This window comes from Thalassophryne amazonica, chromosome 2 (assembly GCF_902500255.1).
Source record: "Thalassophryne amazonica chromosome 2, fThaAma1.1, whole genome shotgun sequence".
Lineage (NCBI taxonomy): Eukaryota > Metazoa > Chordata > Actinopteri > Batrachoidiformes > Batrachoididae > Thalassophryne > Thalassophryne amazonica.
In genome coordinates, this window is record NC_047104.1 from 132,316,357 (window position 1) to 132,329,361 (window position 13,005).

Below are 13,005 nucleotides of genomic sequence, written 5' to 3' on the forward strand. Positions count from 1 at the left end.
ACAGTAGGTGCTAATTAGAGCAATTGTTAGTCATTAGCAAATAGCAGTCTGCGTCTCGGTAGGAGGGGTCTGGTTAGGTTTAAAACTTCAGCTTTTGCTGGTTTCTATTATTCTTCTCTACAAGAGTCAAGACAGAAGTCAGACTTCCAGATCAAGAATTTTAGCTGAGGAACCTTCTGCGATTAGAAGCGAAACATCCTCGCATCAAGCAACCCAGTCCAGTCGAAGATTCAAGCTTCTCTACCATTAGGGCACAGACAATAATGTCATGACCACAGACACAACATACCAAAAGACAGGTCACAAACAGAGAACACACAGACACAGGACACACGACAACAGTTTTCTTTGTAATCAAATAAACTAGTATGGTGTGTGTGTGTGTGTGTGTGTGCGCGCGCGCGCTCATACGTCATGCCACCCCTAAATAAATCAGTGCCCCCTTGTGGCCACACCCGTCAAACAAGTCTGGACACGCCACTGCCATGTGTTACAGAAATGCTAAGTTTTCAGTTGTTCCTTACAAGATAATGTAAATTATGACAGTGCATGCACTAACTTATGGATTTACATTTACAGTTGTCTAAGATGTCGGATGGGAGCCTGCTAAGCAAGATGCGCTCCGCTTTGAGGAGGGAGCAAAGCAATTTGGAAATGAGCGATACTGCACCCTTTGACTTCTCAGAAGACCTGGTAGAAGATCAAGCACCCAAATTCAACCAACTGGAAGAGGATGTGTCTGGAGAAATAGCCGACTGCTCAGCTGGAGCTGCATCCAACGAAGTGGCGGTAAACAGCGTGGTGGTCACTCCAGTGTTAAATATAGACCCATGTGACAGCTGCACTAAGAAGGAGGAGAAGATCAAACGGAAGAGAGCAATGAAGAGACTTGGACTGGCTCTTCTGCTGTATGTCATTTTCATGATCGGGGAAATTATAGGTAAGACCGTAAGTGAACAAGAGCTAAATGTTTTCACTGCTGCTCAGTCACAGAGGCATCATCCCAAGAAACGTACACCATGGGCCTCATGTACAAAGTGTGCATAAGCACAAAAACATGATGTATCCACGCTCACGTTTAGATGTATCAAAATTGAAATGACCGTAGAAATGTGCAGTAAAAATCCTGACTGGCGTACGCACGTTTCTACAGCTACTGTTCCACTGCCGATACATAGAGGTGATGCTGGGAAGCGTCAAGTGTGGAAACAAGAAGTCATCAGAGTGATGTGCACATCAGAAACACACTTATGAACAATTAACACACCCACGTGTTTGCAATTATATGGGTGGATATAAAATCATGCGTAAAAGTGATAAGGAAAATGGCACTAACAGTGGCTGCGTTAGCATTGTTAGAAGAACTTGCAAATGGTGCAATCCAACATGAGCGTGTATTCAGGGAATGTAAGGATTTACTTGCAAATGATGATGACTGGCTTATAAGCCAATTTCGTTTACCAAGGCCAGTGATACTGATTTGTGCATAGAACTGCGGCTGGCCCAGAGCACAATATAGCAAGGAGCCAGGGGTTGTCTATGCCCACACAGGTGCTGATCACGCTGGGCTTCCTGGCAACAGGAGCATTCCAGTGGGAGCTGACTGATTGGTCCGGAATGTGCCAGTCAACCTTGAGCTGAGCCATGCCAGCTGTGTGGGACAGAATCATCCAAATGCCATCCCCCCAGACCCGCCAACTACGGCCCTCTTAGCCCACTGCCACTTTGACCATTTTCTTTATTGCATTCTCACATGCCTGGAAAAAGTCCTCACCATCTCATTTAGGTCCGCCACACTTTATTTTCAGTAAATATGCTGGGAGCATAATCATGGCAAAAGTCTTCTGGTTCTGGGGGGCTTTGCCCCCCAGACACCCCAGCTACTGTCCTCTTAATCACCGCCATTTTAAGCATTTCCTTTATTTGCATCTTACATGCATGGATGAGTCCTCACCATGTAATTTAGGTCTGTCATACTTTTTCAGTAAATGCTTCTGAGGAGCAACTCTGCCCCTTGCCACTTTAAGCATTTTGTTTGTTGCCCCCCCCGACTTGTGAACAAGACCCCAACGTACTTAAACTCCACTTGGGGCAAGACCGTATTTACTACCCGGAGTAGGCAATCCATCCGGGGGTGTGGAACGTCACCTCGCTGTGGGGGAAGGAGCTGGAGTTGTGCAGAAGGTGGAGTGATACCAATTAGATCTGGTGCCTCTCATCCACGCACAGCCTCGGCTCTGGAACCACTGTCCTTAAAAGGGACCCAGCGCTTCACTTTTTCCCACATTTTATGTTACAGCCTTATCCCAAAATGGATGAAATTCTTCTTTTTTTGTCAAAAATCTACACACAATACCCCATGACAATGTGAAAAAAGTTTTTTTTAGATTTTTGCAAATGTATAAAAATATATTGAAAATACTAATAAATCACATTGTATTCATAAGTATTCACAGCCAATGAGCACAATGGCCTCCATCATCCGTAAATGGAAGAAGTTCAATTCCACCAGGACTCTTCCTAGAGCTGGCCGGCCATCTAAGCGGGGAAGGGCCTTAGTCAGGGAGGTGACCAAGAACCTGATGGTCAGTGTGTCAGAGCTCCAGCATTCCTTTGTGGAGAGAGGAGAACCTTCCAGAAGGACAACCATCTCTGCAGCAATCCACCAATCAGACCTGTATGGTAGAGTGGCCAGACCGAAGCCACTCCTTAGTGGCACATGTCAGCCCACCTGGAGTTTGACAAAAGACAGCTGACGGACTCTCCGACCATGAGAAACAAAATTCTCTGGTCTGGTGAGACAAAGATTGAACTCTTTGGCATGAATGCCAGGCATCATGTTTGGGGGAACCAGACACCATTTCTAGAGAGGGATGCTGCAAAGAGGAATGGGCAAAAGGTGCGGCAAGCTTGTGACATCATATTCAAGAAGACTTGAGGCTGTAATTGCTACCAAAGGTGCATCAGCAAAGTATTGAGCAAAGTGTGAGAATACTTATATACAAGTACATGTGATTTTTTAGTTTTTATATATTTAATAAATTAGCAAAAATTTCAATACTTTTTTGTTGTCATTATGGGATGTTGTGAGTCAGATTTTGGGGGGAAAAAATGAATTTACTCTATTTTGGAATCAGGTTGTAACATAACAAAATGTGGAAAAGGTGAAGTGCTGTGAATACTTTCCGGATGCACCAGGTGAGCTCAGAATGAGTCCTGCATTAGTAATGCAAATGATTTTTGTCCATGTCCAAGTTCTATTTGCTGTTAAGAGACCACATAAACGGAGTGCAAAGTCGGGCTCTATGTCATTTCTCAAAGTCGATACAATATGTATTGTTGGACCACTGATACTTAATACGTATCATAACAGCCATACATTTATGCGGTTAACAGTGTTCATATAAATTTAATTTAAATGCATGCATGCATTCTAGTGTGTGGTATTGGTGTGTAACCAAGCTATATAGTACTTATACTGATTAATGTGTGCGATTGGCGATGTGTGCGATTTTTTTTTTTTTTTTACCTTTTTTAGTTTTTCCTTGCCTTTGCCCTATGTCACAAATGACTTCATACCCTGTTCCTGAAGAGCACCTGCCCTGCATGTGTGCTGATTTTTCAGTCTGTGCCTTCCGCTTAGTCTCTTGATCATCACCTGCAAGTTCTTGTTTGCACATGTCCATTTATTTGTGACGTAATGGAAAATAGGGTTTCATTTCCTTGTGCTCTTACTTCCTTGTAATGATGACTGGAAAGTATTTTTTAAGAACAATCCTGTCTTTTGTAGTGGATATATGCCAACAGGCATAACAACTGTTTATTTTATGACTGGCACAGTGCATGCATGTTGTATATTACATGGCCCTCACAGTGCCATTTTTATGTTTTCACCCGTTTTTGTTTCTTTGTAAACAGCCTAGAGCCTACACTTTCATATATCATTATGAAATTTTTACTGAAGATTCATATCCTCATAGACAAGAACGGATTAAATTTTCAAAGTCATAGGTAAAAGGTCAAAGTCATAGGTAAAAGGTCAAAGTCAGGAAAAATCTTGGGAAATTGGAAAAATCCTTATCAACAAACAAATTTTCAAAAATGCTTAACTCTGTCAAAAAAGATCAAATTTCTTTCATATTTGACAGCATTATGTAGGATGGTATCCTTTACTTACTGACAAAGTTTGATCTGGATCTGATCCAGATTACAGATTTTGTGGCCATTTATATTTAACATTGAAAACTCAATTTAATGTGCATATATTTTACATTATACCTTAATCAAACATGCCCCAATCACTCTCATATTTGAAAGTAAGGTGCAGACTGGCACTCACTATCACCTGACAAAGTTTGATCCAGATTGTGGATTTTGTGGGCATTTGGATTTCATATTGAAAAAGCCATTTGGCGTACATTTTGCATTATATTTCAATCAGAAAGCCTCAATCATGCTCATTTTTCTGTTATGGATTTACCTACACCACCAAAATTGGATGAAGATTCCAATTGTATGCCTGTTTGTCTTCCAGTTATCACTCAGAAACAAAGTGCCAAAAAGCAATGACTGTGCATAGCAGAGAAAATCAATGTTCTGTGAAAATTATGTGAAAAAGAATTCAGAAACCGAAAAAGCAGAAAAGCTGACAACACCACAAAAAACTTTGATTCAAGTGCATGAACTAAATACATACTCCTGACATTTGATCACACCTAATTTAGCTTATAAAAAGCCACTTCTAACACAACTTTGACCTTGAAAATTTTTTCCTAGGTAAAATTTTGTGGAATTGGAAAGTAGTGTTGGCGGAGGTTTGTGCTCTACGAGCACAGTGCTCTAGTCTGTTCATATCATCTTGACTGAAAGAAGTAATGGTGCGTTTACTTTTCAGGTGGTTATGTGTCCAACAGCTTAGCCATTATGACTGATGCTGTTCACATTCTAACAGACGTAATGGGCATTTTGTTTTCTCTGCTGGCCCTCTGGTTCTCTGCACGTCCGGCCACCAACAGATTTACATTTGGACTGCATCGCCTCGGTAGGTCTATTCCTTCACATCTTGTAAAACCCTTGTTCCTTCATTGGTTTTCTTTGCAGACACTATGCTTCTAAATTTTAACTAGAGTTCATACATGTACAAATATCAAACAACTACCCTCAGTTTACAATTCAGTTTTGTCATATGGTACAGAATTATAAACATTCTGCTGGTAATAAAGAGTGGCCTTAGTGGCCATCAGGATCATGCGATTAGCAACAAGGCTTCACAAGCACCTTGATAAACTTGTCTTTATTATACGTTATGGTGACTGTGTATATTAAAAGATGCCAAAATAGGATGTTGCAATGGTCCTCACCTGTATTTAGCAGAACCAGAGCTGAATATGCAGTGGGTTTTATGGAGTTACTTTCAATAGCAGGGATGGTGGCCAAGTGGTTTATGTGCTTGGTTTCCGTGTGGAAATCCGGTTCAAATCTCACTCCTGCCACATTTCTCCATGTAATGTGATGCTGCACCAGGAAGGGCATCCAGTGTAAAACTTGTGCCAATTCAACATGCAGATCTACTTTGGCAACCTTAAGTGCAAACAAGGGAGCAGCTGAAGGGAGTTACTTAGAGAAATTTTAAATTTACCCTTTGGATTGCAGGGAACAAACAGCAGTGTCCTTGGTGGCCATCAGACCAAAGCTTTGGAAATGATGAAACAAGCTTATTTCAAGCTGCATTTAACTTCAAATCCACACGTCTTCAGAGTAGAGGTCCTAAAGTCTCCCCTTTGAAGGGTCACATCAAGTCACTTTGGGGAGCATGTGCTAGTGCCACATGTCCACCACACTACAGAACTGCCTTTGGCACAATATGTCACCCAAACGGTTAGTCAGTCCATCCTCATATCTTGAAACTAAGCATCTATTTGCCACAGCCAGGTGAAACATGAGCATCCCTTTGGACTTCCCCATCTGTTTTGGGTTCACAACACTGAGGCACCACCTGCAAGCTGCATTATGTCCCAAGAAATATGCATTACGTCCCAAGAAGTAATGCCAGCTCAGGTCCTTCTTGTAGACAGTCTCTGTGTTTTTAGACCACTCCAGTTTATTATCCGGGTGGGCGCCCAGATACTTGTATGATGGAACTATATCCACATCAGCCCCATTGATGCAGACCAGAGAAGGCAGGGGCTTGTTCCTCCTGAAATCCACCACCATCTTCTTCACCTTTGTCACAATCAGATGCAGGTGATTATCCCCACACCACCTCACAAACTGGTCAACCAGGTCCCTGTACTCATCCTGCCGACCATTTTCCACACACCCAACTATGGCTTTGTCATCAGAAAATTTCTGTAGGTGACACGACCCAGTGCACTACTTAAAGTCTGCAGTGTAGGCAGTGAAAAGGAAGGGTCTTCTCCTGGGAGAACCGCGCGCACGGACTGATTGATCGTGCAGGTAACACTCCAAACTGTGCACTGGAATCATTGTTGCCACATCAGAATGTTGCCGTTTTTTTTTCTTCGTTAAATGAAGAAACCGCACTGTTCTCATCTTTAACATTTCAGGAGAGTGAAAGTATACTCAACAAAAATATAAACGCAACACTTTTGGTTTTGCTTCCATTTTGTATGAGATGAACTCAAAGATCTAAAACTTTTTCCACATACACAATATCACCATTTCCCTCAAATATTGTTCACAAACCAGTCGAAATCTGTGATAGTGAGCACTTCTCCTTTGCTGAGATAATCCATCCCACCTCACAGGTGTGCCATATCAAGATGCTGATCACACACCATGATTAGTGCACAGGTGTGCCTTAGACTGCCCACAATAAAAGGCCACTCTGAAAGGTGCAGTTTTGTTTTATTGGGGGGGATACCAGTCAGTATCTGGTGTGACCACCACTTGCCTCATGGAGTGCAACACATCTCCTTCGCATCATCCGTGAAGAGAACACCTCTCCAACATGCCAAACGCCAGCGAATGTGAGCATTTGCCCACTCAAGTCGGTTACGACGACGAACTGGAGTCAGGTTGAGACCCCGATGAGGACGACGAGCATGCAGATGAGCTTCCCTGAGACGGTTTCTGACAGTTTGTGCAAAAATTCTTTGGTTATGCAAACCGATTGTTTCAGCAGCTGTCCGAGTGGCTGGTCTCAGATGATCTTGGAGGTGAACATGCTGGATGTGGAGGTCCTGGGCTGGTGTGGTTACACGTGGTCTGCGGTTGTGAGGCTGATTGGATGTACTGCCAAATTCTCTGAAACGCCTTTGGAGACGGCTTATGGTAGAGAAATGAACATTCAATACACGAGCAACAGCTCTGGTTGACATTCCTGCTGTCAGCATGCCAATTGCACGCTCCCTCAAATCTTGCGACATCTGTGGCATTGTGCTGTGTGATAAAACTGCACCTTTCAGAGTGGCCTTTTATTGTGGGCAGTCTAAGGCACACCTGTGCACTAATCATGGTGTCTAATCAGCATCTTGATATGGCACACCTGTGAAGTGGGATGGATTATCTCAGCAAAGGAGAAGTGCTCACTATCACAGATTTAGACTGGTTTATGAACAATATTTGAGGGAAATGGTGATATTGTGTATGTGGTGATATTGTGTATGTGGACAAAGTTTTAGATCTTTGAGTTCATCTCATACAAAATGGGAGCAAAACCAAAAGTGTTGCGTTTATATTTTTGTTGAGTGTATAATGACTTGGAAGATTAGTGAAGGTTTTTTTCTGCTGTTTTTCCATGTAAGAACTTGAATCTTCCAGATCCAGAGTGTATTTTTTTTTAAGCTACTGCATCACTTTAATAGTGTCTAGTGCGACCTCACCCAGATCATTTTTGGAATCATGTTTTCTGGAATTATGCTACAGAGAGCTGAGTGATCCTTTGTTTACAGCCAGGGCTCTGAAACACCTTGATGCTTTAAATTCCACTGCGATTAAAGTCTCAGTTATGCTCACTGATGTTAAATAATCCTTAACTGCCGTGTAATTGATCATTTTATTTCAAAATCACGATTAAGATCCATGATTTATGATGTTTCATCCATGATATGGTCCAAAAATATAAATCAGAATCAGAATCAGAAGAAGTTTATTGCCATTGCCAATGAACAGGATTCACAGACTAGGAATTTGCTTTGATATAATGGTGCAACATTACGCAGAAAGCAATATAAAATGCTAAGATAAAATAAAATATAAAATATGTGCTAAAATAAGATAAAATATAAGATAAAATATGAAAGGCTGTGTGCAACAGAAAAACAGAACAACAGTGCAGTGGGAGGAGCGCAATTAAAAACCAAAGTACATTTGTCTAAAGTGACCCGTGATAAAATGATAAAGTGACAGAGTTAAGGTTAAGGTGACTGAGTTATGAGATGTTCATGAGTCTAACAGCAGAGGGGAAGAAACTGTTCTTATGGCGGGAGGTTCTGCTCCGGATGGACCGTAGCCTCCTGCCCGAGGGGAGTGGTTCGAATAGACAGTGTGCAGGGTGAGAAGGGTCAGCTGTGATCCGACCTGCTCGGCCCAGAGTCCTGGAGACGTGCAGGTCGTGGAGAGATGGAAGGCTACAGCCGATCACCTTCTCAGCAGAGGCCACAATGCGCTGCAGTCTGTGTCTGTCCCTGGCTGTGGCCCCGGCGTACCACACCGTGATGGAGGAGCAGAGGATGGACTCGATGATGGCCGTGTAGAACTGCACCATCAGCTGGGCAGACAGCTTGGCCTTCTTCTTTTGAATTGAGAATTGAGAAAAGCATAAAATCCTGTGTTAATAGCTAAACATGAAAAAAGTTTTTTTTCTGAGAGGATTTTATTAATTACATTTTTAAATAATGGTGGTGGTATTTATTTATTTAAAATTTTATATTTATTTCTTGTCATGTTTGGTGTCATTGTTAATGCAAAATTATTGATTTGCAGCTGTTTAAAAAAAATAAATTATTATTAAAATAATAACTCAATATTTATTTAATATTGAGTATTGAGAAGTTATTTCAGAAATAATGCAAACCGCACTGACAAATTCTGAATTATTGTTCATTTGAGGAGGGCAGGGGGGGAGGTGCACCATAAAGTTTTTGTTTAGGGCACCCAAATGGCTAGCACCGGCCCTGCTGCCAAAGGTGCATCAACAAAGTATTGAGCAAAGGGTGTAAATACTTCTGTACATGTGAATTAGGGGAGGTAATGGTCTAGTTAAGTTAAGTGTTAAGTGTTGGGCTTGAGACCAGAGGATACTCGGTTTAAATCCCAGCCTGCCTGACTGGAAAATCATTAAGGGCCCTTGGGCAAGGTCCTTAATCCCCTAGTTTCTCCTGATGTGTGGTGGGCACCTTGCATAGCAGCAGCTTGACACTGGGGTGAATGTGAGGCATTGCTGTATAAAGCACTTTGAGCATCTGATGAAGATGGAAAAGCACTACATAAATGCAGTCCATTTACCATTTTTCTTAGCTTATTTTTAAGAAATTTGCAAAAGTTTTAAAGAACTTTGTTCATGTCATTATGGGTTGTTGTAAGTAGAATTTTTTGGGGGAAAAATGAATTTACTCCATTTATACTTGCCATTGTCATGTATTTCACTGACATGTTTCAATAACATGGTTTTATATATATATATACAAATTCTGGAAGTATCTATTATTGTACTGGAGAGGAGATGCTTTCTCTAATTTTGTTGTATGCTCAGCTGTGTAATGACAATATACAGCTACTTACAAAACCAGATCAGGGATAAAACAACAAACTCTAACCATCAAACTGTCACACAAACAATGGACCCTCAAAGCAAAGACAAATAGGGAGTAGATTAAATAGACTAATAAATGACTCAAGTGTGTGAAAAACACAAGGAGGAAATAACAGGTGCACGTGAAATAACAAAAACACTATGAGCAGAACCAAGACTGGTAATAAACAACCCAAAATGCAGACTAAAACAAAATTGTACAATAAAAAAATAACCCACGGATGAGAACACCTTGAATAAACCTTACAAAACATACATGTAAATTAGAACAAACCAACGAGGAACTAAGAATAAACACATGAACACATTATGCCAGGACACACCTGGGTGTGTGTGTGTCCCGTACGAAAAGCAGGGAAGACCACGAGCAGTCCTCAGACGCATGCGACACATTGGTCAACCAGGACGGGGTGACAAGTGCACATGAACACACCCATGCAGACAACAGCAGGTGCACACAAAGTGAACAGATGAGGGGCTTACACACAAATATACCAGGACTGAACACCACACAAGACTGGGGAGACAGACCTGCATCCACACCTCCATGCAACTGACAGGAGGACGCACACCTAGATGCACAGTCTCACAGACATGAACACAAAGCATACGCAAGATCACCCACACGACAAACCAGAGGTGCATGCACAATATAGGAATGACAGGTGCATCACAGACCCATACAGGGGCATGAACACAGGCAAACACATACAGATACATCTGACTCTAGGGACAGCAGGGAGCAGACAGAACAGATGACAAGGACTAAACACACTTACAAAAGGCAAAGACAAATACTAATGGGGCACACCCAAAACACTCCCATAATGAAAACAAAATCATAATAAAAACATTGCCTTTGGTTAGTCCGGGCCATGAACGGTTTAGCCATGAATTTGGATAAACACAATGCGTTAGATGAACAAAGACGAATGCTAGCAGGGGATGATCCTGACCCAGTACTTTCATTACAGTGGTCCCCCTCTATTAAGGTCACCTGTACTGCAGACTAAAAGTGACCACATCAGACGGGTGGCCTTTGTTGAGGTGGACACAAAATCCTGCATGTGTACAGTACTCAATATATTGCTACAAGCATGAAGTATGGGGAAAAACATCACAGATTTACTGACTACAGTCAGACAAACCATGTCTTCCACTTAATTTAAGTTAAAAATATCACAGCACAAGAACTGTATCGTTTAAAGTTACAAAAATAGTGTAAAATCAAAAGATCAGTCCACAAAACAGTTAAGCACATAAAATCTTTAGCTTGCCTGGCAACAACCGATGCCTTGGAAACGTCATCCATTACCATCAACACATGATGCAAGAGTTTCTTCCTGTAGTGCATCTTCAGTGTTTGTATGAATGTTGTTCATCTGCATTTTACCAACACTGAAATCAACAGCTAACTTTCAGGAACCTTCTCCTTTCTCATTCAAACGAATGACTTTCACCTTTTCTTCTAATTTTTAAGCTTTTCTTTTCCGAGATGAGGAGGTTTTGCCAACAGGAGTCTTTTTTGTTGTTGTTCTTTTGTTTAATGAAGTAATCTCGCAAGTTTGCGTTCGCAGGAGAGTTTTAACGTGACTTCTATGGGAAAACCTGGTTGGGAATTTCTATGGAATGGCCACTGTTTGGGGGATTTTCATCCTTTTGAGTGGGCTGCTGGCTGTGTTTGAGGGGTGGCCTCTCTTGAGAGGTGAAATCAATAGAAAGACAGTTGCTGCAGTAGAAATGTGGCTGTATATGAGGGGTGGACTCTCCTGAGTGGGGCCACTAATCATGGGGACCACTGTACTTTCTGCCCTGACAATATGAGGCAAACATCCATTTTTCCTCTACAGGTCCCTGCTTTTTCCCACGAGATCACAATATCACGATTGATATATTAAGTAAAATGATAAACAATTAACACAAGCCAAATATGTAAGTAATAGAAGCAGGTGATCAACAATATTCCATCAAGCACGATTACACAACCTTAAAATTCAAACCTTGAACAAAATGATTTCATTACACACTCAGGATTGAAAATAATTAAAATTATTACTAATTAGAAACAGGTGAGTGGATCCTTGCCATGATTGGTGGCTTGTATGTCACGTGACATGGATTATTCATACCAGTTGCCATTGTTTCATTTCATTTTCATAGTTCTTACGACTGTGCAATTTTGGTGCTATATGAAATGTGCTATTGCACGCCCGACCACCGCGTATGCTCACACTACTGGGGGCGGCGTTTAGCTCAACATGGTGTGGTTTGTTTTGCTGAAGGATGACGATCTGAAAGAGATAACTGACGGTGCTATTTCTTCTAACACACACAAAAAATAAATCCACTACACTGTAAGCCTTCTGGAGGCATGAAGTTAGGATGAAACACTGAACAAATTTCAGACATAAATGTTAAATGGACTGTATTTATATAGCGCTTTTCCATCAGATCCTCAAAGTGCTTTACAATAATGCTTCACATTCACCCCGATGGGAGGGTGCTGCCATACAAGGTACTCACTACACAACTTTTCTGTTGTTTCTAAATTATTAAAATATCAAAAGACATTTTCGCTGTGATATAAAACAAATAATGGATGTTTTTTCATTCTTTCAATGGAACAAATATTTAATTCAGTGAAAGCTGAATCCACCATCTTTCACCTCATGAAATATTTGTACCACTGAACTCATAAACATTCATTATATGTATACTATTATATGTTCTAATGAGCTGTAATGATGTAATTCAAAGATGTAGGTGCAGTTAAATCAACATCAACTTTTATTCATAAAAATCCCATTCATATGTGCTTAATGTGAGTGAATTACATGTGAATAGGATAACTGCACTGTCTAGGTTTATGTATGTTTGTGCTTGCACATGTTCATGACTCCTTTGGCATGCACCCATTGAATTGAACTTTTCATCTTTTGCCTCAAGAAATATTGTCACCGTTGCACTAATAAACATTATTTGTATTCTATTCCATTTTGGAATAATGCTGTGACATAACAAAATGTGTAATGTGAATACTTTCCCGATGCACTGTATGTATTGTTGTTCGTGTTGCGCTGCGAGTGAAGCAAGGGACACTTTGAAGTCTTATTTAAGCGATGTTCAGATTGAAATGGATTTGCAAAAATGCAATTTCAATTGCATTTCAGATCACTTTTGTATGTGGTTTGAACCCGCTTTGGAAAAATTGCATCGTGTTTTTTTGCTGT

The 13,005-nt window shown here is 41.0% G+C and overlaps 1 protein-coding gene across 1 annotated transcript in view; it reads left to right on the top strand.

Annotated features, from left to right (window-relative positions):
• Nucleotides 1-588: 588 nt before the first annotated feature.
• Nucleotides 589-13,005, top strand: part of LOC117530660 (zinc transporter 4-like) — a 51,297-nt gene continuing 38,880 nt past the window's right edge. The window contains exons 1-2 of the mRNA XM_034193538.1: nucleotides 589-940; nucleotides 4,895-5,041. Of these exons, the coding sequence (XP_034049429.1) occupies nucleotides 589-940; nucleotides 4,895-5,041 (499 nt within the window). The remainder of the gene's footprint in view (nucleotides 941-4,894; nucleotides 5,042-13,005) is intronic.